The 23,392-nt window shown below is 43.5% G+C and overlaps 1 protein-coding gene across 1 annotated transcript in view; it reads right to left on the bottom strand.

Moving 5' to 3' along the window:
• LOC122809622 (cytochrome P450 2J6-like) overlaps nucleotides 1-23,392 on the bottom strand; it is a 1,031,988-nt gene that overhangs the window by 656,289 nt on the left and 352,307 nt on the right. The window contains exon 4 of the mRNA XM_044081254.1: nucleotides 18,648-18,808. Coding sequence (XP_043937189.1) covers nucleotides 18,648-18,808 — 161 coding nt within the window. The remainder of the gene's footprint in view (nucleotides 1-18,647; nucleotides 18,809-23,392) is intronic.

Raw genomic sequence — 23,392 nt, forward strand, 5'->3', positions numbered from 1 at the left:
GTCATAGGACATCACCCATACTGTGTTCCAGCTACACTGAGTATACTAGATGTTCCTTCATATGTCAAAGGAGTGGTCTACCAGTAGTCTGTTGACAGAAGCAACACTACAAAAGGTGTCTGAGTGACATGTGCATATCACACCAGTGGCAGCTACAGTAAAACAGGGTTAATGTTTTGTACTCCCCCCTCATTGTAGCCCATACCACACAGACAAATGGGAGGCATCTGCGTATGTAAGGATGTGAATGGCCATGACCTAGGAGCAATAGCTGTCTCAGTGTTGTGGACAACATACAGAATGGGCTTTGTGGGTGAGGTGCGTGACATATGTGCACGATCTGACAGCTGATAATAACATTGTCACCGCTAGGTGAATAACCCTGTACCCATTAACTACTACCTAGGCAGCGGTCAACATTATGGACACTGTGTGTAAGGGATGGTGCTGTGCAGTTCACCTCCCTGAGCTGGTGATGTCTCCAGGCCTATTAGGTAGTCATATGAGGCACCCATGTCATGACAGGGTGCCATCCATGAGCATGGAGATCATTGGACAGGCATACTCAGCACTTGGGTGACCAATATCAGATCACATATCACCTTTCAGGGGTATTGGCCATGCATGGATGGGTGATACCAGCCTTCAGAATCCTCACCTCCACTATGCAGCATGCTGGCTACCTTGCATAAAGACATGTGCTACACTGTGATGTTGGACATGCTACATGTACATATCCTGATCTGAAAGACATACGTCATGGGCAGCCACAGCCACCATCCTACTACAATGATCGCCACATGCTAGACAGATCCCTGTGCCATACATGTTACATACTCCTGCCATACCATGCAACCTTGTCCATCAAAGCTACACATGTCATCTCTGTCAAACATGGTGTGATGACCACATGGTAGATGTATCATTAACTGCTTGGATCAGTAATGTGGCACTGATGCACCTGGCGGTGGCACAATGGCTGTTGGATACAGCTAGAAAACCTTGCCTGTACATGCTATGGTTGATAACCATCCCTGTGAATAACATCCGGCTAGCCATTGTCCCATGTGTATCACATGTGCAACACAGGCAATACGTGGCGGGGTGTTGAACTGCTGTACAGTGCCGTGTAGATGTATATGGCAAAACACATGCATGTAAAGGTTTCCGTGTGCATGTGTGCATTGTCACTTCTCATGTCCATTAAGGCAGTGTATGTGTTGATATGTGACAAATACACAGCATCAAGGTCAACATCATTACTGTGGACACATCCAGGCATGTGCTGATAGGTAAGAACACCAGTACAGGCAAACAGACATGCCCACATCAAGACAGCATTCACATCGAGTATGAGCAATGTAATGAGGTGATATCCAATGCACAACAGGTGTTACATGTGTGTGACACAAACATGTCAGTCATGTCAGTGTCATGACAATTTGCAAAGATAACTGTTCATATGTACTAGATTTAATGCAAATGTATGTGCAGCTGTATCTCTGTACATCTCTGTGATACTGTGACCTGTCTCCATCATTATGTCTTCCAGATAATGCCTCGTTCACGCCTGCTAGCATATAGCTGCCTGGAGGATGATGCCCTCATCCCGTACCTGCATGATAACTATGAGGTGTTGTTCAGCCATGTGCCACAGCATGCCCAGCAGCGTGACGACCTGTGGCAGGAACTACGCAGGAGGGTTAATGATGTGGGTGGTCATAACTGCACCTACCAGCAGGTGCGCAGACACTGCACGGACCTGATACAACATGCAAAACAGCGTGCCAATGCAATCGCCAGGGAACAAGGTGGAACAGGTGGTAGGCCACCAAACCAGCCCCCACTCACACACACCGTGGAGCTACTGGCCAGCCTGGGGACACCCTCAGAACAGCATCCACAAACACTAGCTGCCATCGTGGAGCTGGGTGTCTCCCAACCACTGAGCCTGGAGTTGCCTGGTAAGTCACTACTGCACATATGACTATTATATCCTATTTAGTTGCATGTATCACTGTACAATATGTAATGTAACATCATATGCAAGGTATGTTTACACACATGCCGCATACTATAGTTTGCTACCCTGTGTATGCACATATGTGCATACTATATGCTATTGTACAGGCGAATGTGTTAACATGCACAGTGCACCCTCTAGCTGTCATACAGTCATGGATAATGTTCAAACCACTGTATCACCCCTATACAGGTACCTCTGGCATGCCGCACAGACATCAGTCCATTGCAGGTGAGACAGTTATCAGTATCAGGCATGTTAATGCATATATCTATTCACCATGTGGCCAGTTAACACATGTACACATAATGTATGGTCCAGTCATGATATACAGGTCGCATCTGTCATCAAGCACACTGGCTACCCATGTGCAATACATACAGACTAAATGAAACACCAACATGAAACCACAGTATCTGTCATTGTTAGATGTGTGGACAGCTGTGTATACAACAGTGGAGGTGTTGTTCAGTGTAGGCATATGTACTATACGTTGGAACAACACATGTGTGGTATGCAAACAGTACCACACAGTGAGCTGGGATGTGGACAGCCCACAGGATTCACCATTATGTAATATGCCCCTGCAATGCGTGCACACATAATGATGTGCCATGTGACAAGTCCCAGACATGTAGTGTTCTGGCTGCAATATTGTCTCACTATCCCATAATACATGCCCCACATACCAAACATACAACCCTTTGTCTGCATAACCCTGTGGACAGTGACGTATCTGACATCTATGGGGTATGTCATATGGGACAACACAGACATGTGAGATAGACGGCCATCACAAACATTTGGCCAACACATGTTCACACATGGCCATGGAGGATGGCCAGAGACATGTAGCCACACAGTAGATGTGATGTGTATACACCCTGTTGCACATTGTCCACACATGGTCCCACTATAGCCTTTGTTGAATGGTTATATAGTTGATGTGGAACACTGGACATCCTAAAAGCCTGTGCACATCTTGTGAAGGTGTCAGTTAATTCAACCATATAAGATGTGTTGAACATCATAACTGTGTCATAGCATGACAGTAGTCACCTGTACAGCTTCCACAGACATAGACACCACATCAGGCCACACATGCCGTACATTTCCCTTGCTGCTGTTGGACATCACTGTCAGCCATGCACCTTGTGTGTGTGGTACATAAATGTCATGTGGGACATGGTGTATTGACAAGTCTGCCATGTGTGGACATGGTTGCCAGGCAGCTAAGACATGTTAGTAGTTGTGCAGGGGTATCATTCGTAGGTCTTCCAGTGACCTGTCACATGACACAGCATGGTTTAGTGTGTATACATCTCAGCGACGTGGGTCACAATCCACAGTAGTTATGTCATGTGTTTGCACACAGTCATTGCTATGCACTGTGTGTGTATTACACACTGTATAGCAAAATGGGCACCTCATGATGCCATGCAATGGCACAGTGTCTGTACTTCACACTGTATGGCAATGTAGACGCCTCATACTACTCTACCATGCTCATGGCCATCTGCTAGAAGTGCTTTCTATCTGTAGAGCATACAGACAACACTGCAATGTGATACCCATTACACCACTGTACATGTGTCAGTACACCATTGTGTCAGACATGTATGCATGTCAATGCACACATCAGCAGATTACATGTCATGCTACATGTCAATGTCAAGGTCACATCAGCCAAGTGTACTGTTAGCCTGTGCTGGTCCACATGGTTAATCACAGGGATGCATGCTTGCTAACATGATTGTGTGAACTGCATGGCTTCTGATATGACACCTGCTTGCTGTTGTGTGCAATCCAGGGAGGTATGCTAACTACCACTATTAATGTCTGAGCTGCATGCCGTCTGCTGTATCACATACATACTGCATGTCGTCTGTCAACTCACAAGCATGGCTTCTGATATGACACCTGCTTGCTGTTGTGTGCAACCCAGGGAGGTATGCTAACTACCACTATTAATGTCTGAGCTGCATGCCATCTGCTGTACCACATGCATGCTGCATGAGTCAGTGAGTCAGTGAGTGTCTGTGTGTGTCTGTGTGTGTCTGTTGTAATGTAGAGTCTTTCTTTGCATTCACAGGTGATGTAGGTGTGTTACCCTCCTGCGGTCCATCTGATGTTAGTGTCCCCACAAATATTAGCAGTGACGAACATATGCATGAGGTACAGGCAGGGTTGTCAGGGGCTGAATCTGTGCCAATGGTTGCCATCCCAGCTATGTCCCCCTCTTCCCTGCACACAGTACTCATGCCAACACATACCCCATCACCAGTGGCCATAGAGGAAGGACAGTCAGTGTGTGCTAGCTTGGAACAGGAACATGTGGTGGCTATAGAAGGTGTGTCTCCACACCATGGTGTCAGCGTAATGACTGCAGATGTGCCACACAGGCATGTGGCCAGTGCTGTTCATAGGAGGACCTCTGGCAGACATGCACCTGCAGGACAGAGCGCAGCAGCTGGTGTCACCAGACACATGTTCCAGACTGTAATGGTGGCACAGGCACGTGCTGAATGGCAGAACACAGAATGGCAGAGGCTTCAGAGGGCTGCTATCTGTTCTTTAAACAACAACATCCAGGCATTGGCAAATGCTCAACAGCAGATCGCTGATGTTCTGGACAGGCGATTGGGTGACATGGTTGGAATCCTTGACCATGGCATGGCAATCCACAAGCGTGAGCTGTCTGTGCTGGAACATCTGGTAGGAGTGAGGCTTAGGCCATGTGGACATAGGCCAGCTACACCGCCTGGTGCAGGTCAACGTGAACGAGCCACCTCACTTGCCCACTCCCACAGTGCTGGTAGCAGTAGCAGTGCAGCTGGTGCTGCACTGTCCACACCAGGACACAGCAGGCCACGTGGACATGGCCCTGGACATTCCCAGCAGGGACATGGTTCTAGTGGGCATGTGTCATCAGACAGTAGCCAATCTGTACCTCTGCCTGGTAGTGCCCATGCAACTCCTGGCAGGCACAGGTCACGTGGCCATGGCCAGACATAGTGAGCTGTACATCCTTGTCTGTACCATCTGGAGCTGTCAATAATACCCTGTGTAGGCTGGACACATTGCAGAACTGTATGCACACATACACGCACACAGCAGAAGCATCTGTAGGGCACCGCAACACCCACATGCATAATGACCACACATGTCTAATCAGATCACCAGCCTTAGCCCACACACATGATGTCATCCACTGGTGCCGCCCATGCCCCTGGCAAACATTATCACCCTGTGCATATGATGATGTCTGTGACACATCCCTGTCATCCACACCATCGGTGCAGGGACATGCTCATTTGGTCTGATGCACAGGGTGAACAAAATAGTGAGAAGTGTATATTACATTTGTTGTGTACTGTTGACATGCACCAGACATACCATGTCGTACAGGTTTAGAATGCATTGTTATATGTTCACAGTATGTGTCTTGGTAACAACAGTAACAGCATGTTGGTAATGATGCCCTGCTTCCCTCCTTATGGTCTAATTGCATGTGCCATTATGTTACAGTGTTTGCAGCTAGACTGCATTGTTGTATGTTCACAGTCTGTGTCTTGGTAACAACAGTAACAGCATGTTGGTAATGATGCCCTGCTTCCCTCCTTAAGGTCTACTTGCATGTGCCAATAAGTAGCAGTGTTTGCAGTTTCCCAAGTGTAAATGTGGAGTACTCACAGGCATGTATGGCAATACCAGCATGCTATACGTAGCCTCAATTTCACTGTTAGAAAGGCTACCATTCCACAGATGTCCACACATCTACTGATCCAGAAGCATATGGGCTGTTTAATAGGCTACAGTGGCCAGAGACGTGACATCCATACCGGGTCACATCACAGGTATGGTGACATGGTGCGGGGGGTTTACACAGCAGTCTGGCTGATGTCAACGTTAGAGTCCAGTTGATAGCATGAGGCCTCACTGTGTAGCAGTAATACACTGTCACATTACAGGATGAGAACACGCACAGACACACACAGAAACACACACTAACATGGCCACACTCACGGGGTCAACAACACTATAACACACACTTGATAGTGTTGAGGTGAGGACCCCTGCCTATGTGGTAATCACCTTCACAGTACTGTGCACCCACATGACGTGACACAGAGAATGAACATGTACAGGTAGCCAGTAAGGCTGAGACCGATGGCATCAACAGGGTAGTAGACTGCATCACCATGAGGGGTTAGGGATCCTGTCTGTTCTGTATGGTAGCATACACCCTCACTCCATGCACCAGACAGCCATACATACATACACACACACACACACACACACACACACACACACACACACACACACACACACACACACACACACACACACACACACACTGTGGAGTTCACAAATGTCATTCACATACAGATAGCTGACATGTGTGTGATACACACACCACCCCTGCCTACGTCTTGCTTTCCACACTGCAGTATGTACAGATCTCTACAACAGTGTACAGGGGTGTGTAACAATTGGGATGTATTCCCCACCATACGTGGCATATATGGTCATACAAGCAAACACACATGGCAGTACTGTGAATCATACACCTGCTATATGATGATACATCTGACAGACATGCAGCTGTATTGGCCGCATTATGTGTACCAACGCTACCTTCGGCAATTGTGCTGCTATATGCACAAGGGAGGACGTAAGTGTTACAGGTGTCAAGTGAACTATAGTCAGTAACACCCTGACCGCTGTGTAGGTTGTATGTCTTCACCTTCAAGTAACAGAAACATAGCGTACTGTTTGCACATGTAATGGTAGGACGGCTTGTGACACACCTGTGAGCTGTCTTCAGCAAACATCCATCTGCAAACGTGGACCACCACTTTATGTACACACATCCATCCATACCTGATGTACATCCTACCGTACTGTCAGTATTTCACCATATACAGGTGTCAATGATGGAGCTGCATTGCAACTGCATGTTGTAGTTAGACACAGATGAATGACATACATCAGCTACTGCACATGCATGGTGGCTGCATGCACACCACTACATGTACATGTATGTTGGTCCTACATTCCTGTCATGTAGCCATGTTTGTATGCATTGCAATTGGTGGACATGTGTGATGACATAAATGACACATGAACTGTTGTATGATATGTTGGTTGTCATGGGTAACTAGTACAGAAGGAATGTTACCTCAGTCAACATTACTACCTTATGTACTGTTAGCATTCAACAGCCATGGACTTACCTTCCATGTGCATGAGTGTGATTGTTGTAGCCACTTGTTTGCACAGAGGACAGCAAAAACTATGCTATGTACATATGCGTTGTGTGTCTGTGGGCCATGTACATATCCACTATAATTACATGTATGTTATATGCAAACATGAGTGTTTTCTGGTGTACAGCAACAGTCATCTGTTACAGCTGTGTAAGACCCAGGGCCCCTGTTATGCATAGAGCCTACCTGGTTATGAACTGTGGTACCATTGCATTGCATACCACATGATGTAACCCTGTCAGTACATGTGTAGTCTGCACAGTTGCTGTAGACCTATGTATAGTCCACTGGTCATGAGTAACATGGTGCTGTAGTAATGTATGGATGTGTGTTGCTGGTACAAGGACATGGTGATGTCCGAGGGCTACATAGTAGACTGAGGCATTTACTACCGTGATCTGCACCTGAGACATCTGTGATGGCTCTTGAGTGTGTACTGGTCAGTACATGTGAGTGGTCTTCATGTACGTGGGGACAGTAACACCTGGAGCAGTCCATCAGAGTCTTATGGCCCACATGTCTGTATCTGAGGTATACGGTGGTAGTGCTATTGTGCAAAACTGTGCCATATGCCAGGTGTTCCTCACTGAAGAGATGTCCATATTCCCCATTGTTGGATCTGGATTGTCAGCTGTGATCACGAACGCTACACAGCTAGCACTGACGACCGTGTCAGATGTGTAGTGCAGCGTTCATACAAACAATGTTCACTATCAACACACTATGCCCTTCCGTGTTTAGAATCCATGTGCATACAAGACAGCCCTTCGCTACTACTTAGTGTGTGAGCAAGCCCAGTACGCCGTTGTGTAGATGGATACACAGTACATTCCAAATGGATGTGTGCTACTAAGTGTGTGAGCATGCCCAGTGATACCTTGTGTCGGTTATGTGCCTCTGTGTATGGGCATGACCATTGAAATCCTGTATAATGATAGTGGTCATCCAGGCAACAGATGTCCATACCCCACGTCAGGATAGATTCCTACATTGAACACACTGGGACTGTCTTGAAGGGTGTACTGTCTGTGGCGCATCTCGTATCCATGCAGTGTTGTAATAGTGCTCCGTAGGTAAGCAGTGGTCCCACTCACACCACTGCCATGTGTTTGTCTACGTCTACCCTGGGACAGTTATATGCTTTTAGACTGCTCACTCTCCATACATTCCCTATTGGAGTCTTTGCCTTTGCTGATGATGTCATCCACCTAGAAGTATGCCTCTGGGAGTGCTGTGTTCCAGTAATCTCAGTAGCGCATTCTGTAACTGTGTAATGCTGTAGTGTGATAAGGTAGTTAGGAATGCTGTAGTGTGATAAGGTAGTTAGGTGTATGTTCAACTACCAACCCTGCCAAGTGTGTATGTGTGTGTGTGTTTCCAGCTGCCTGGGAACAGAGTGATGCTTTTAGATGCCTCACTCTCCATACATTCCCTATCAGCATTTTTGCCTTTCCTGATGATGTCATCCACCTAGAAGTATGCCTCTGGGAGTGCGGTGATGCTGAAACTCGGTAGTGTGTTCTGTTACTGCGTAATGCTGTAGTGTGGTAGACTAGACAGGTAGGTGCTCGATTCTAAGGCATGGCAGGTGTGTGTGTTTGGCAGTTATACCCTAAGTGTTGGTATCTGTGGGTGGTTAGCTGCGGGATGTGTTCAGTGTGTTTTGTTGCTGACGTATACAGTGTCCACAGCCGGCATATTCTGCCAAGACACTGGGTTGTCAACACATACATTCGCCAATAGGTCTGGTGAGTAAATGTCAGCAGCCCTGCTCTTACCCTTAGTACAGTCTGATCCATGTGATGCAACAGAACACACATGCCTTGATAGTAACAACACTACATTATGAAGGTGGCACATGTAGCTTCCTTTTCATGCCTGTCTAATGCTTTGCTGTCGTGTGGTCCGCTGTTGTGATATAAATGCAATATCTACATATGTGTGTACATGTATATGTGTATGTATATATATATATATATATATATATATATATATATATATATATATATATATATATATATATATATATATATATATATATGTATACAAATAATATATATGTAGATATATAGGGAGAGACATAGATATAAACATATATGTCTGGGGACATCAGCACTATTGAATGTTTGTGCCGGATGATCTGTAAGTGATAACCTGGGATGTATGTATATCTGCTATGGCGTAGTGGTAATGCACATCATCTGTTGTGTGCAGGGTCCCGGGTTGTAGTCGTGTAGACACCGGTTATTTTTTTGCTGGAAAGACCATGGGACATCGAATATGGTGATAGTAAGGCACCTGTTACCAGTTGTGTATGGATCTGAGTGACACCAAGTAGTAGTTATTCATTTGGAGGTTCGGCATGGGTCATATAACTATTCATTAGAAGAATATACTATGCAGATGAGGTTGACAATAGTGTATCCCATTTATCCCCAGGGTGTGATGCAGATACCTGGAGTGTATGTGTGTAGTTAGCCGGGTGCAGGGCTCGAATATAGTGGACAGCATGGGAAGGGAGGTCAGGCATACTGTACGTGCATTGCAGAACTGTGCCTCAGGAGTGCTCCTGCCTTAGCACGCCTAAGCTAGGGGTGTTTCTATACCTGCCTGGTGACATTGGAAGGGACAACAGCAGTGGTGGGGTTGTCAGGGTGTACAGGCTGCCCAAACAGGTGATGATCAGCACAATCAGCTGATGACATGGCCAGCCCGCACCTGAACAGTACGGTAATGTGAGCAAGCATCATACACACAGGTTTCTTCAGCACTCTACACCACTGGTGCATACCTGCAGGGACATTTCACGACACAGGCCAACCAAATGAGAAGGGCGGCAGCAGGCAACATAGACCAACAGGTGCAGGAGGCTGAGGGCAGTGAGGATGTGTATGCTGCTGAACATCCCTTACTGGGGTGACATAAGACTTTATAGACCCAGGGTGACTTACCAGGGGCTACATGAGCTGGGGATGGTGGAGCACTATGGGGTGGACAGAGACCTCCTACAGCAGTTTGTTGACCTGTGCCTGCCACACCTGACACATCAAACAGGCCGAGGGAAACCCATCACAGTGGATACCACGGTATGTGTTGGCCTGGGTATACTAGCCACAGGTACCTCACACAGCACAACTGGGGATATCATGGGAATCTCACAGGCATCTGCATCCAGAGTATTGTGCCAGTTCACAGACGCCATGTCAACACATGCTAGTGAGCATGTACACGTCCTCAACACACGTGATTAGTATACCAGCAATATGCATCTCTTCAACCACATGGATGACTACCCTGGGGTACTGGGTGCTATAGCCTGCACACACATACACATCAATGCACCACCTGGTGAGTGGGGTAGGGCCTACAGTCACTGCAGGGGCATACCCTCCAACAGATAGGCCATATGCGATGGCCAGGGCATTCGATTGAATGTGTGTGCTATCTGCCCTGGAAGCTATGATGATTATGATATATGGCTTCTGACACAGCTGTACCACACCTTTGCCAATATGGACATCCCCTACAGTGTCCTAGTGGGGGATGCTGGGTAACCACTGGTGTTGTTGCTGATGACACCCAGCAGCAATGCACACACACCTGAACACTCACACCATAATGATGCAGATGCACAGGCAAGACATGTAATTGAGCATGTGTTTGGGGTGTTCAGTTCATGGTTCTGGTATCCGGACACATCTGGTGGAGTCCTGCAGTATTCACTAGCTACATGCACACAGTTTGTTATGGTATTTGCTATGTTACACATTCTTATCCTGCACTAACAGTTGCTGCAGGAACAGCATGGGGCAGGGTCACACGGCCCAACACCACTGCCAAGGCCTGTACAGGCACAGTGTGACTTCTCGAAGGAACTACCTGAGCAGGGCCCAGTCAGTAAAAGGCCATGCACAGTATGACCTGCCCTTGGCAAAGAGGCAATACAAGGCATATGCACTGACACAGTAGGTACCTACGGATGTCCCCTCTCTGACCCGCACACAGTACAATGGATGCCAAATGTGACACTACCTGTGCTCGGCCATGTATAGGAGGTGCACTGTGTGCATCCGATATAGGCAGCCCTCCAGCACCGTCCTCAGGTCCAGAACACCCTCAGGGTACATCTATCAACCTAATAATTGGCAGTTGTATTAGAATGTGTATTCACCCATTGCTATGGTATGTATGCGAGCATACAAGAGACTTTGATGGCCGACAGTTAGGGCAGCAGACAGTACATGTCCATAGTGGCACCATGACATCTGTAGCACATACGGGGGTCACAGTGGTAGCCAGTAGTACACAGGGTGTCCTAACCCACTGCAGATTATGGGATGAACATCATGTGTGTCCGTACAGCCCACACATGTTCCATGCAGCTGGACAGGTGTGGACCAGTACAGACAAATGATATACAATGGCCTATGAATATGCCCAATGAATGACCCCAACCCCCAAAGACACACACAGACTACAGCAGGCCAGGCAGTTTGATGTAGGTTGTGAAAGCTAGGATGTCCAACACCACTGTGCTGGTATTTAATGCTGGGATCTGACGTACACTGGTATCCCTCCAACTGGCAATTTAGGTAGGTCCACACACTGACATGGAGTGTCTGGCATACCAGTACAGTAGTGGCAGATGTGTACAACTGTCAGCTGTGCCCCCCATCCAACCTACACATGTGAGAGTCATGTGCACCACCCACGGTGCTGTGTAGGACTGTGGATGTGGTTTGATGTCCCCCCCATGCTATGCAGACATGTAGCAACTGTCAATGCCACATGACCATTAGCTACCCTGCAGACACAGCATGACACCTGTCTGTGTAGAACAGAGGGGTCGGCAACACAGTACTGACTATCATGACATGTGACACATGCGATACAGTTGTCCATACTTGGCATGCTCACACACATGACGGTATGATGGTAATGTCGGTCGACAACATGCGTAACAGTCATACTGGGCATGCTCCCACACTGACACACAGGACGGCCAGGCATGCATACACCAGTGGTCCGGACATATCTGCCAGTACATTGCTATACTCTTGGATGACTGCGCTGCATAGTGTGTGTGTGGTCTCTTGTCTGTACATATGCCATGGTCTATTGTTAATTCACATGAGCTATGTGCGCAGGGTACTGCTACCAACACGTGAATAGGGTGGCTCTTTGTTTGCAGACAGAACGACGCCTTTGGATACGGACTGGGTAAGGCACATTCCAGCAGGTGGGATCTGTTGTGCGTGGGTTTGCACAGTGTTCAGCACTGCTGATCTCTGGTTACAGCACCTTTTACCCGTTTGAACTCCACATTTCTTTGACAGTGCACTACTGGCATACTGGTAGACAAACACGCTTACAGCCGCTCGCTCACCAAAATTTCTGCTTACATTTGTCACTCACACTGAGTGTGTGCAATCCCTTGTGATGCGTATTACATCGGACTACATGACTACAGTATCAGGTATGTCTAACCATTTGGCGACGGCAGGCGTTCGACTGTATGGACTCGGTGGCCTGTCCAGTGACGTAATCATATTATATGCGTGTTCCTCATACGATCTGCTCCCATCTGCCTGATACATGGGAACCGATATTCTGCAATGTTGACATGTGAATATGATTTTGTTAACGCAGCTGTCCGGCGAGTCATGCTACCGCAGACCTACTGTGCGTTTTCCACCTTTCAGATTGCACAATGGGAGACTGTAGGAATAACACCTTTCCCACTTTGCATGGGACAGTCCCTCATTAGGCATATGTCATGTGATGATACTCTAGCCATTGCAACTGTCCTGATTAGGGGACATTCTCATATTCTACATGTCTGTAGTGGTTGCTTGTTACAGGTCTTGTATACCTGACACGTCGATATGTTATATGTAGTAGCATAAGCAACTTTACAGCTGCTAGACTACGCCTTGACTTGTGCTGATATGTATATTGCTGTACTATGTATGGCTGTAGGTATGTTCTGCCTTTGTACGTCTGACATTTCTACAGAGCAGGTCCCACTTTGGCCATTCAGAATGGTGGCGGCCCTATAGATTCTATATGCAGTGCTATCGCATGTGTCAAGGCAACACATACCCACAGCCAGTTGTAAACTGACTACTCCCACGGTTTGCATACATTAAGGTTATTCTTGTAGCATTATAATTGCTAATACTGTTTCCTATTACATGTAGCTGTTTCTGATACAACAAATTAATTTCTGACACTACTACACACAATATATGGCCTCCTTTCCCAAACTCACAGGCCATGTGCCATAACATTCATTTTGCAGGACACAACTGCCCAGACGGGTGTGTCACTCAAAGGCATACGGGTGTGGAACCTCATCTATTATGATATCATCTACCTGAGGTGGTCATCAAATTATGCAGTTTCCATCACTAGCGGATCTCACATACCAATGGGGAGAATGAACACTGTATCAGGAACACTGCATAACACCCTGTGGGACACATTTAGATGATTTGTTCTATTAACCAGACACATTGACAGTCACAGAGCATATGTATTCATTCACATTTGTTGAGGTACATGCCGTTTATGACTCATACATGTCATCCGTCATTACCTGTATTCCGCCACCTGTCCACCTAATATCACTAGTTCTGGAAGTGTTAATTTGGGCTTTGTTACATTCTGATTCATAACTATGGACGTCCATGCTAATCAGGTACACAGCACTGATTTGGTCTCTATGTATTCCCCCAATGGTTTACAGAATATCCGGTAGATGTGCTCTTCAGGTTTGGGACGTATAGGCGTCTGCTATGCCCACATAGGAATATTAATGACTTCCACTGGGTGGGCCTACTACATCTCTGCCAACCAGCACCTGCACACTTAAGCCCATTATTGCATACCCATGGTCCACCTACCTGGAACCCCTCTACAGCACTCATGACATATACTTACTGAGAGCGCAGCTGGGGTATGAGCACACCCCTACACATTGCCCACTCTCCCCATCTCGGGACACATGTCGTACATTTTGTCAACCCATATATTATCACACTTGCACAACCTACTGTTCCATGTACACCTATATCCTACTCACATCGATGACAACAGGTTGACACATACACTGACTTTTTGGGGTCTTCACATTTGACAATTTCATTCTTTTATAGATACAATGAATATTATTCTGGACATCAGTTATAAATTCACTACAGGTATGCAATAGTCCTGTCAACAGATGTGACAATTGGTTGGTCACGGGCAGGTGTTGATCCCGGGTAGTAGGTTCTGCATGACCATCTAGGGCTGGACAGTCTCGTGCACCACTACTGCACATTCCAACTTGTGTCCAGATGTCTACACGACTGGACATCATGTCTTGATACCCATTCTAATGTTTACACAGGTTACTTATCCCATGAGGGATATCCAAAAATTTAACAAGACCGATACCGACCATTCTTCTGGCATTACAAAAATGTGCTGGGGGTTTTACATGCAAGGGATGCATAGTTTGCAATCCTGAAACTGCCTAGGGTGACAATACCTACTACATGTGAGTAGTGATCACTATGTGTAGATGTGGCTGCGCCAAACTAGTAGACCAAGTATGGCTGGATTTGGTGGACGTTCAGGTATGGGGGGTGGGTTGTGTGCTGTGGAGGGGATGCTGGGTAGACCATTATGCATCCAGGTATGTTGCATTTGATTTGGCCAGTTCCATCAGGACCAATCTGTGGGTATGTGCCAGTGACATTTCTGTACATTTGTATCGCACATTTTAATATTCATATGTTTGTGGGATTGTGTTCTACAGTATGGCCTGTCTGGTTGTATTGCAGATGTGTATACATGTTCTTTGTATTTCTTTTTGCTTCACCAGCTGCTCCCTCATACACCTCCAGTTCACCTATTTAGCATACGACACAGTCTCGCCTTTGAGGATTATACCATTACCCATCCGCCCCACACACATATTCCTGACACTCCTTCCATCACTGCGTTGGTTGATGGCCCATGACACTGTCAAGGTAACACATTGCATACACTACATATGTCAGGTACCTGTATGGTTGTGTGGACTACCCTGGCATGTTTTACCTTCCACATGCTATACATCACGCACATAGGTACACACCCATACTTAACTTTCATGACATGGTTGGTACAGCCGGGTAATACCCGTTCAACTGTAACACATCTTGACAAGTATGGCTTGGACCGCAGATGTGTGGATTTTGGCCGACTGTTCTGATCATTGGTAGGATGCCACCTTTTCCTATGTCCAGGATGGGATATATTCGGACACATATCTGATTGTACTGGACAACATGTACCCACAATTAATGCTGCGGATAATACTGTTCCTTTAAGCCTATATGTTGCCTTATTGTTGTAGCAGTTTATATGCTCCTTCTGTTTCGTTTACATGCTTATTCTATTTCCTGTCACATATGGTATGTTAAATACGGACATACCTATTGTATGTGACTATTACATGTGTTGTGGGATATAATTCTGTCATACAGTCGCTAGATATTAACATTTATCGTGTAATCTGTCCAGCTGTGTACTCTCCCTCACAATATGGGTCAGCTGGTGACCCTGACCATTGGGCTGGACGTACCTATTGGCAGCGCGTTAACATGATGCGTTTCACTTCCACTTGGTATAACTATCTACATGGCGTTGGACTATGGGCACACGGTTTTCAATGTCATTTGTTCGAGGGATAGGGACCCGTTATTCCCTACTGTGCATTTGTGTTTGCTTCTTCATTCTGTGTTCGCAGGAACTGTCTTGCATGCTTTGCATATGTTTCAGTATCCACGGACACTGACAGATGTGATTACTATTGCTTGCAAATTGTTATATGCAAGCATTTTAGGTTGCACGTCGACAGCTGACATTTCCACGCCTCCGTGCGGCACTTTGACACGCCCTATGCACTCGCGCTCCTTTCCTATGCACGTGGCTGTGGCAGCAGCGCACCTTCATTAATATGCATTTGGCACCATCTTCACACCACACGGTCAGTGCAAGCCTAATGCCGGCCTTGCGCTGAGCTTTATGAATCCTGGGGTTGTTTATATTACTTTAGGGACATGGCACATTATGCCTTTATAACATTCTACTGAAAGAAGTATATGTTTTTAAAGTTTATTTTCTTCATTTATATTAACTCTTATACAAGGCAACAACAGTGAACTATTGTTTGATGTAAAAACATGTTTGTGAACAGACTTTATTTTTGTTCACTTGCTTTTGTTTTTGTTCACTTGTTTATGTATTTATTACATTGTACCTTTAAGGAGGCCTCTATATAACGAAGTGAGATATGCAGCCTTTTAGATTGTGATGAAATTCTAGGTAGGAACCAAATTACTAAATCCTGAATAAATCACCTGGCTTTTACTGCTCGTTTTGGTTTTTCACACTTGGTTGATTTATCTGCAGTCATTTTGGTCTCCCTCAGAAGTTGACAGTGTTTTGCATTTGGTTATTGGTCTTTTACTCCATCCACTGTCATTTTGCTGACCTTAAAAGCATTTAGTCACTGCAAATAAGGTCTATTTCTGAGCAGTATTGCTGTTACTACTTTTTAAACAGCATTTTATTTATCTGACTTGTATTTTTTAGCTAAGCTTTACAGACAAGGCTCAGAATCCTAAAGATACATGTAAGCTTTCAGGGATGAAACTATGCCATGTTGTTGCTGTGTTATAAGTTCACAGGTTCATAGAAGAATACTAGTCTATCGTGTCTGGTGAGACATTACAAACCTGGTCTAGTTAATCAATTTTCACCAAGCTATATTGTCCCATAGGTGATTAACCACCCTTAGCATAATTTTAATAAGTGCTTTATCAATATGTTTGTATTACACCTTTAGTGTAATTGAAATCGTATTTTGTATTGGGCAATTAGCCACTGCTTCTGTCCAGTATGAGGACAGAGGGCAGTCCAGGGATAAATTTCCTATTTCTATTTCCCATCCATTGATCAAAGTTTAATTTGGACTAGGATGAGTTTTGTTTTAAATGGATGGGAAGTCTGTTCCACATTAGGGTAGCTAGTGGGATATGCACCTGACCCACTACACTCCTCTGTTGATATTGCAGATGAGATTGAAATCCCTGGAGCTGGTTTTCCTAGTACCATAAGACTTGCGTATGTGCAGTAAATCCATTAGGATGGGTTAGGGGATGCCTCGTATGCCAAACATAGGTCTTTATGAGACTGTGTATAATAAGAGGGCTTTCAAGTGGTTCATGTAAGTTATATGCCATAATCCCAGTATTCTCTTTGGAAAGAATCTCTGTGGTCATTGCAGTTGCTGCATATGCCTGGACAGATACTTACAAAAGGGAGCATTGTGCTCAGTAATTGGCCTAATGAGGCTGAGTACAGTGGGAAAATGACTTCTCTAGACCTAGATGCTATACTCTTGCTTATGAGCTGTGCAACATAGAAGGATTTGCTTACAACAGCAGACTCATGCTGGTCAAATGCTAGATCACTATCTACATATTTTCCCAAGTCCCTAACTACTGCTTCTACTTTTACAGGTGTCCCTTCAATGTGATAGTTCCCAGGGGGCAGTTGGTTTTCAAAAGGATGCGATAATGTATGTCTTGACACTTCATGAATGAGTTAATTATTTTCTGGTTTTACATGGTGTGACACTTGCAGTGCAAATTATATTACTACCCTTTGTTCTTCAGTTAAATAATAAGTCCCATCACAGAACAGTGATTCTGCCTGACATATTTGGGAATCACAAGCCACTGCTGACATGACAGAACTGTTTTACTGATTAAGAACTTTACTATCGGAACAGATTATGTTCTGTGGTTGGATAAATAGTGAACCATAGTAGGGAAATTGTAATATTACCATTAAAAGTAGAAATATCTGTTTTATTTTTTTTGGCAAACTGGAAATGTTCTGTTTCAGACACCATTTAATGCACTCTAATAACTTTTCAGTTAACATGCAATGTTTGTTTCATCCACTTCTCCTCAATATAAAATAATTTATTTGCCTATAGACATATTTCTCTGGCTGTTTGATAAATAGCAGGCCAAGTTGTCTCACTAATGTTTAGAAATTATATATTATTTTAAAGCAATTAACAATGCTTTCATGTAATAAGTGCATGCAGAACTCTGATTTTGTTTCTTTTATCACTCCTTATCTTGTATGCTTTAGTACTTGTTTCTGCAAGGGGTTATAAAATTCATAACAGGCCCTCAGTAAATTTTAGCTTGTGAAATCTATTGCCTCATTCAGAGTTTAATACATGTCTTTAAAAAAACAAAGACTGTGGAAATATAAATAATCAGTAAACTTTATTTCAGGATTACCTCTCCCCAAACTCCGCCAACGAGTTTCAAATTTTCTTCAATTAATTTAAGTTGCCTGCTAAATGTATTGTCATGGTAGTCGTATCGTTGAGCAAATAAAATGGAACAGATGACATTGGACACAGCATTGGTGATTACCAGCTTTGGATCAAATTGACAACCTGAAAAATAAACAAAATAAATAAATTAATAAATATGCATAAATATCCCATGTCAGAAAAATACATGTAACAGTGAAGATCAAGTACTATCTGTCTACGTATTTGCCTTTTCCAAGAATTTTCACCCACGAACAGGGAGTACACACAAAGGCATACGCACACACACACACACACACACACACACACACACACACACACACACACACACACACACACACACACACACACACACACACACACACACGTGCACTCTCATATTTGTGAGATAAACAAATATAGACAATACATTTAGAACATCGAACTTTCTGAAATTGAAAGAGATTGACATGAAAAAGTCGACACTCAACAACATAAAAAAAAATGTAAAGAAACATGTTCTACCACACTTCCTGCTAATTATGTATATCAAGTCTAAGATCGCACCACAGTGGGGAAAGGATGAAAACCCAGACCCCAATCTGCTGCAGTCTCAGGCAATAACTTACTGGCTTTTTAACAACTGGTAAAAAAGCTAGTAAACATTTTGTGTTGACCTTTCTGCATCAATCTTTTTGATTTTGATATTCAAACTGTCTCAACATTCTGAATGCATCCTTAATAAAGATATAGTTAAATTTGTTAAACAGACGGTGAGCACTGATCCTGTTGAACCAATTTCAGGCTTAGCTCTGGTGAGAAAGTGAAATACATAGTTTAAAATAGTAGAACAAAACAGATAATCAGAAAAAGCATAGTTGTATATTTTATTGCTTCTTTGTTATATTTTAAATATTTTTTCTTTGTTTTAATGTTTAACATAATAGTTTGGAAAACAGTACAGAGCAGAATGCATGCAAGCAGAAGTGGGTGATAAAAGGGGCTATGTTTAATCATTGAACAGCACATTCATCAAACACTAATCATCAAAACTTCCTTTAATCAAAAGGCCATATCATCATAAATATTTACATTGAATGATGACAGTTGGCCAACATAAAGGAAGCGCAGTGTAGTACTTACTTATCAGTAAATTTGCTATAAGAAAACCTGCCCTTTCCTCACTGTAGTGCAACCTCGGAGCTGGTATATAAAAATAGTGGGGGGTTTGGGGGGGCTGTTAGTTTTCAACGAATCCTTCTCAGTCCCCTACATATATTACACTTTATATATATATATATATATATATATATATATATATATATATATATATATATATATATTATATATATATATATAATATATATATATATATATATATATATATATATATATATATATATATATATATATATATATATATATATATATAATATATATATATATATATATATATATATATATATATATATATATATATATATATATATATATATATATATATATATATATATACCCATACCCCTTACGCTTTGCTGTGGTTCAGTCTGGTTAAAAAAGAAAGAAAAGAGAAAGCGCACGTTTCTAATATGTTTAATTTCACAATGCTTGTGGGTATACAATATTTTTTGTTGTTCCATTGTCTGTGCAGATATAGAGATTGTCTGGTTTGCCGACATTAGAACACGCAACATATAATTGTCCATGTTTGAAGCAATCCGTGTGTAGATCTAAACCGCACAATTCTAAAGATTGGCCCTGAGCTTTGTTGATGGTGATTGCAAATGCCAATCGAATTGGGAATTGCAATCTCTTAAATTGAAATGGCATATCCGTTGGAATCATAGGAATGTGAGGAATGAGGACATCTTCACCTTTAAAAGATCCTGTCAAGATTGTTGCTTCTATGACCTTGCTCATTAATTTTTTTACTGCAAGCCGCGTGCCGTTGCAAAGCTTTGGCTGGTTGATATTTCGCAACATGATAATTGGCATGCCGATTTTCAATTGCAGTATGTGCGGTGGCATCCCTGGCAGATCGAGTGAATTCAAAAATTCTGTTGGATAATTAACTGCTTCATCTGCTTCCACAACAGTGTCGACAGACTTGTATGTGACTGCCTCGCTTTGAATGTTAGACTGAATAATATTGTTAAGTTTGTAGACGTCTTTGTTCTTGGCCACAAGAATAGCTTGTTCAGTCAGCCAGTCATGATTCTTATAATTGGTTTGAATATTGGGAAATATTTTTTCAACCAATTCTTCTTTTGACATCACTAAATTGCAGAAGTTATGAGGTAACGAAATTCATCCTGAGGTCAGATCAACTGGTACCTTTCCATTCCCAATTTCCAGCAATTGATGTGAGAATATCTCAGCTGATCGATCATTTTGCAGCTGGACATGCATAGTTGCAGTTAATTTTAACGTCTTTACGTGTCGCCACAAAGTAGAGTATTTCAGGCAAGCATTTATTTCATCCTCTGGTGTCGATTGAGGAATTACAGGTAATGTTTGCCTGAAATCTCCTGCAAGCAATATTAATGCGTTCCCAAATGGTCTGATGTCTCCACGCAAATCTTGCAATGATCGATGAAGAGCCTTGAGCGATTTTTTGTGCGCCATTGTTCATTCATCCCAAACAATAACTTTGCATTTCTGCAATACTTTTCCCATGCCGGATGCTTTGGAAATGTTGCACATGGGAGTTTCAATGAATTGCATGTTCAATGGCAATTTCAAAGCGGAATGAGCAGTTCTTCCACCTGGTAGCAATGTTGCAGCTATTTCAGATGACACAAGAGCTAAGGCTATGCCATTTTGGGATCGAATTGCTGCCAGAATCAATCTAATTAGGAACATTTTACCAGTTCCTCCTGGTGCATCTAAGAAGATTTCTCCAACCCTGTTATTGACAGTTTGCATTATTTGATCGTAAATGCCTTTTTGTTCAAGCGTTAGCTTAGGAATATTTGATTGCACATATGACAAAAGATCACCTGTGTTGTAATTTTGTTCACAACGCAATTCTACATCGAATGAAGCAGCAGCAGATCGATTCGGTGATGGCATTCCCAATTAATTGAGAACTTTGTTCGCGATTTCTAAGCACAAATCTTCAATCATTATCAACGCTTCCTTGTAGATTTCTGCTGTAAAATCCATGTTCATATTTGATCTTTCCTTGCGTATTTGATGGAAAATATCTTCAGCCATGTGCGATTTACATTTTTCCCATAACTCTGTTGGAGATGAAGGAGAGCAGGTGGTCAAAATGATTGCAAACAATGCACCTATTTGATATGGATGTGACGTATTGCACGCGTCATTAATGCATACATCCCAGTGTTGGTCGTTCTCCAATAAATTCAGAGCTTGACATGCACTGCGGAAAGTGGCATGTGTAACACCATTGACAATTCTCAACTGCTGGAAAGACATTGGACTGGGCACATTTACCAACAGCATGCGAAGAAAGAAGCATTAATTTTGATTGGGATGCACGGTGTACATTCTGCCTATCGTAGTTTCTTTGAATATGCCAGGTTGTCTGTTGACTCACTTTCCTCGTTTGCGTCATTCAAATGATTTTCTACTCACACATTCCATGTGTAATATGTAGGCACTTCTGAATACAGCAGTCTTTTCGTAAACGCGTCATTTTGACATAACGTGAAGAAAGCAGTTAACGTTGTAGCCAGTGGATTCAGGGCTATTTGTTGCACATTTGCAGCTGTGAAATAAACGCATTGTCCATTTTCTAGATGTACTGCTAAGTGAACAACAGCTGGACTTCGTTCATGTATGGGAAATGAAAGAATTTGCCATACAGCTTCATTGCTGCTTATGTATCTTCCAGCCTGATACTGTGCGATTTCATCGATATGTATGACTGCATTCCTATCACTTTTTTCTGGTTGCACGCCAAAAACTGCCATGTCACTGCCTTTATTCACGTACTTACAAATGTAATTGATCGATTTAAAGGAGTTACAGTATTCCACGTTTATGTGCGCTTTGTATATTTTTGATAGCAAAGGCGAATATGGAACAACCCACCGGTTATCTACTTCGATGTCACCATTTCACATTTGTACGGTTGCTAATTTACCGCCATCTTCTGCTGATCTTCTTCTGTATAAAGGATATCCATTGTTTCCTGTAACTGTGTTGGATACTAATGCTTGAGGATATCGCTTAGAGCATTTTCCGTCTATCATACATGGTGAATTTGGATTCAGTGTACCGCAAGGTCCATGTATCATATTTTTCGTCACAACTTCATGCAACTCCTTATCGATGTCGGCATCGGGTATTTCAGTGCATATTACATCGTCAATTTCATTTGAAGTGATTTTGTTATAGAGCCAGATTAGTATATGTGCGTGTGGCAATCCTCTCTTTTGCCATTCCACTGAGTACATCCAGCAGCGCACAGACCCAAACACTTCATGTTTTACCATGAAATCCATCAGCGATTTCAGCTTCTGTCTGAAAACACATGCTGTAATGTCATGCCTATCCACCGGCGATTGCCCAGGAAGTAAGAGCTGTCGTATATCGTCCCAAGCTGGATTGCATGTGAATGTAATGAATAGTTCTGGACGCCCGTAGTGACGAACATATGCAATTGCATCTTGAGCGTACTCATGCATATGATGTGGACTGCCTGTATAAGAAGATGGCAAAATCGTTAGTCTTCCAACATTAGTTGTATTACCATCATTT

The sequence above is a fragment of the Protopterus annectens genome, chromosome 8.part0 (assembly GCF_019279795.1).
Source record: "Protopterus annectens isolate FY-2018-M chromosome 8.part0, PAN1.0, whole genome shotgun sequence".
NCBI classification, from domain to species: Eukaryota; Metazoa; Chordata; order Ceratodontiformes; family Protopteridae; genus Protopterus; species Protopterus annectens.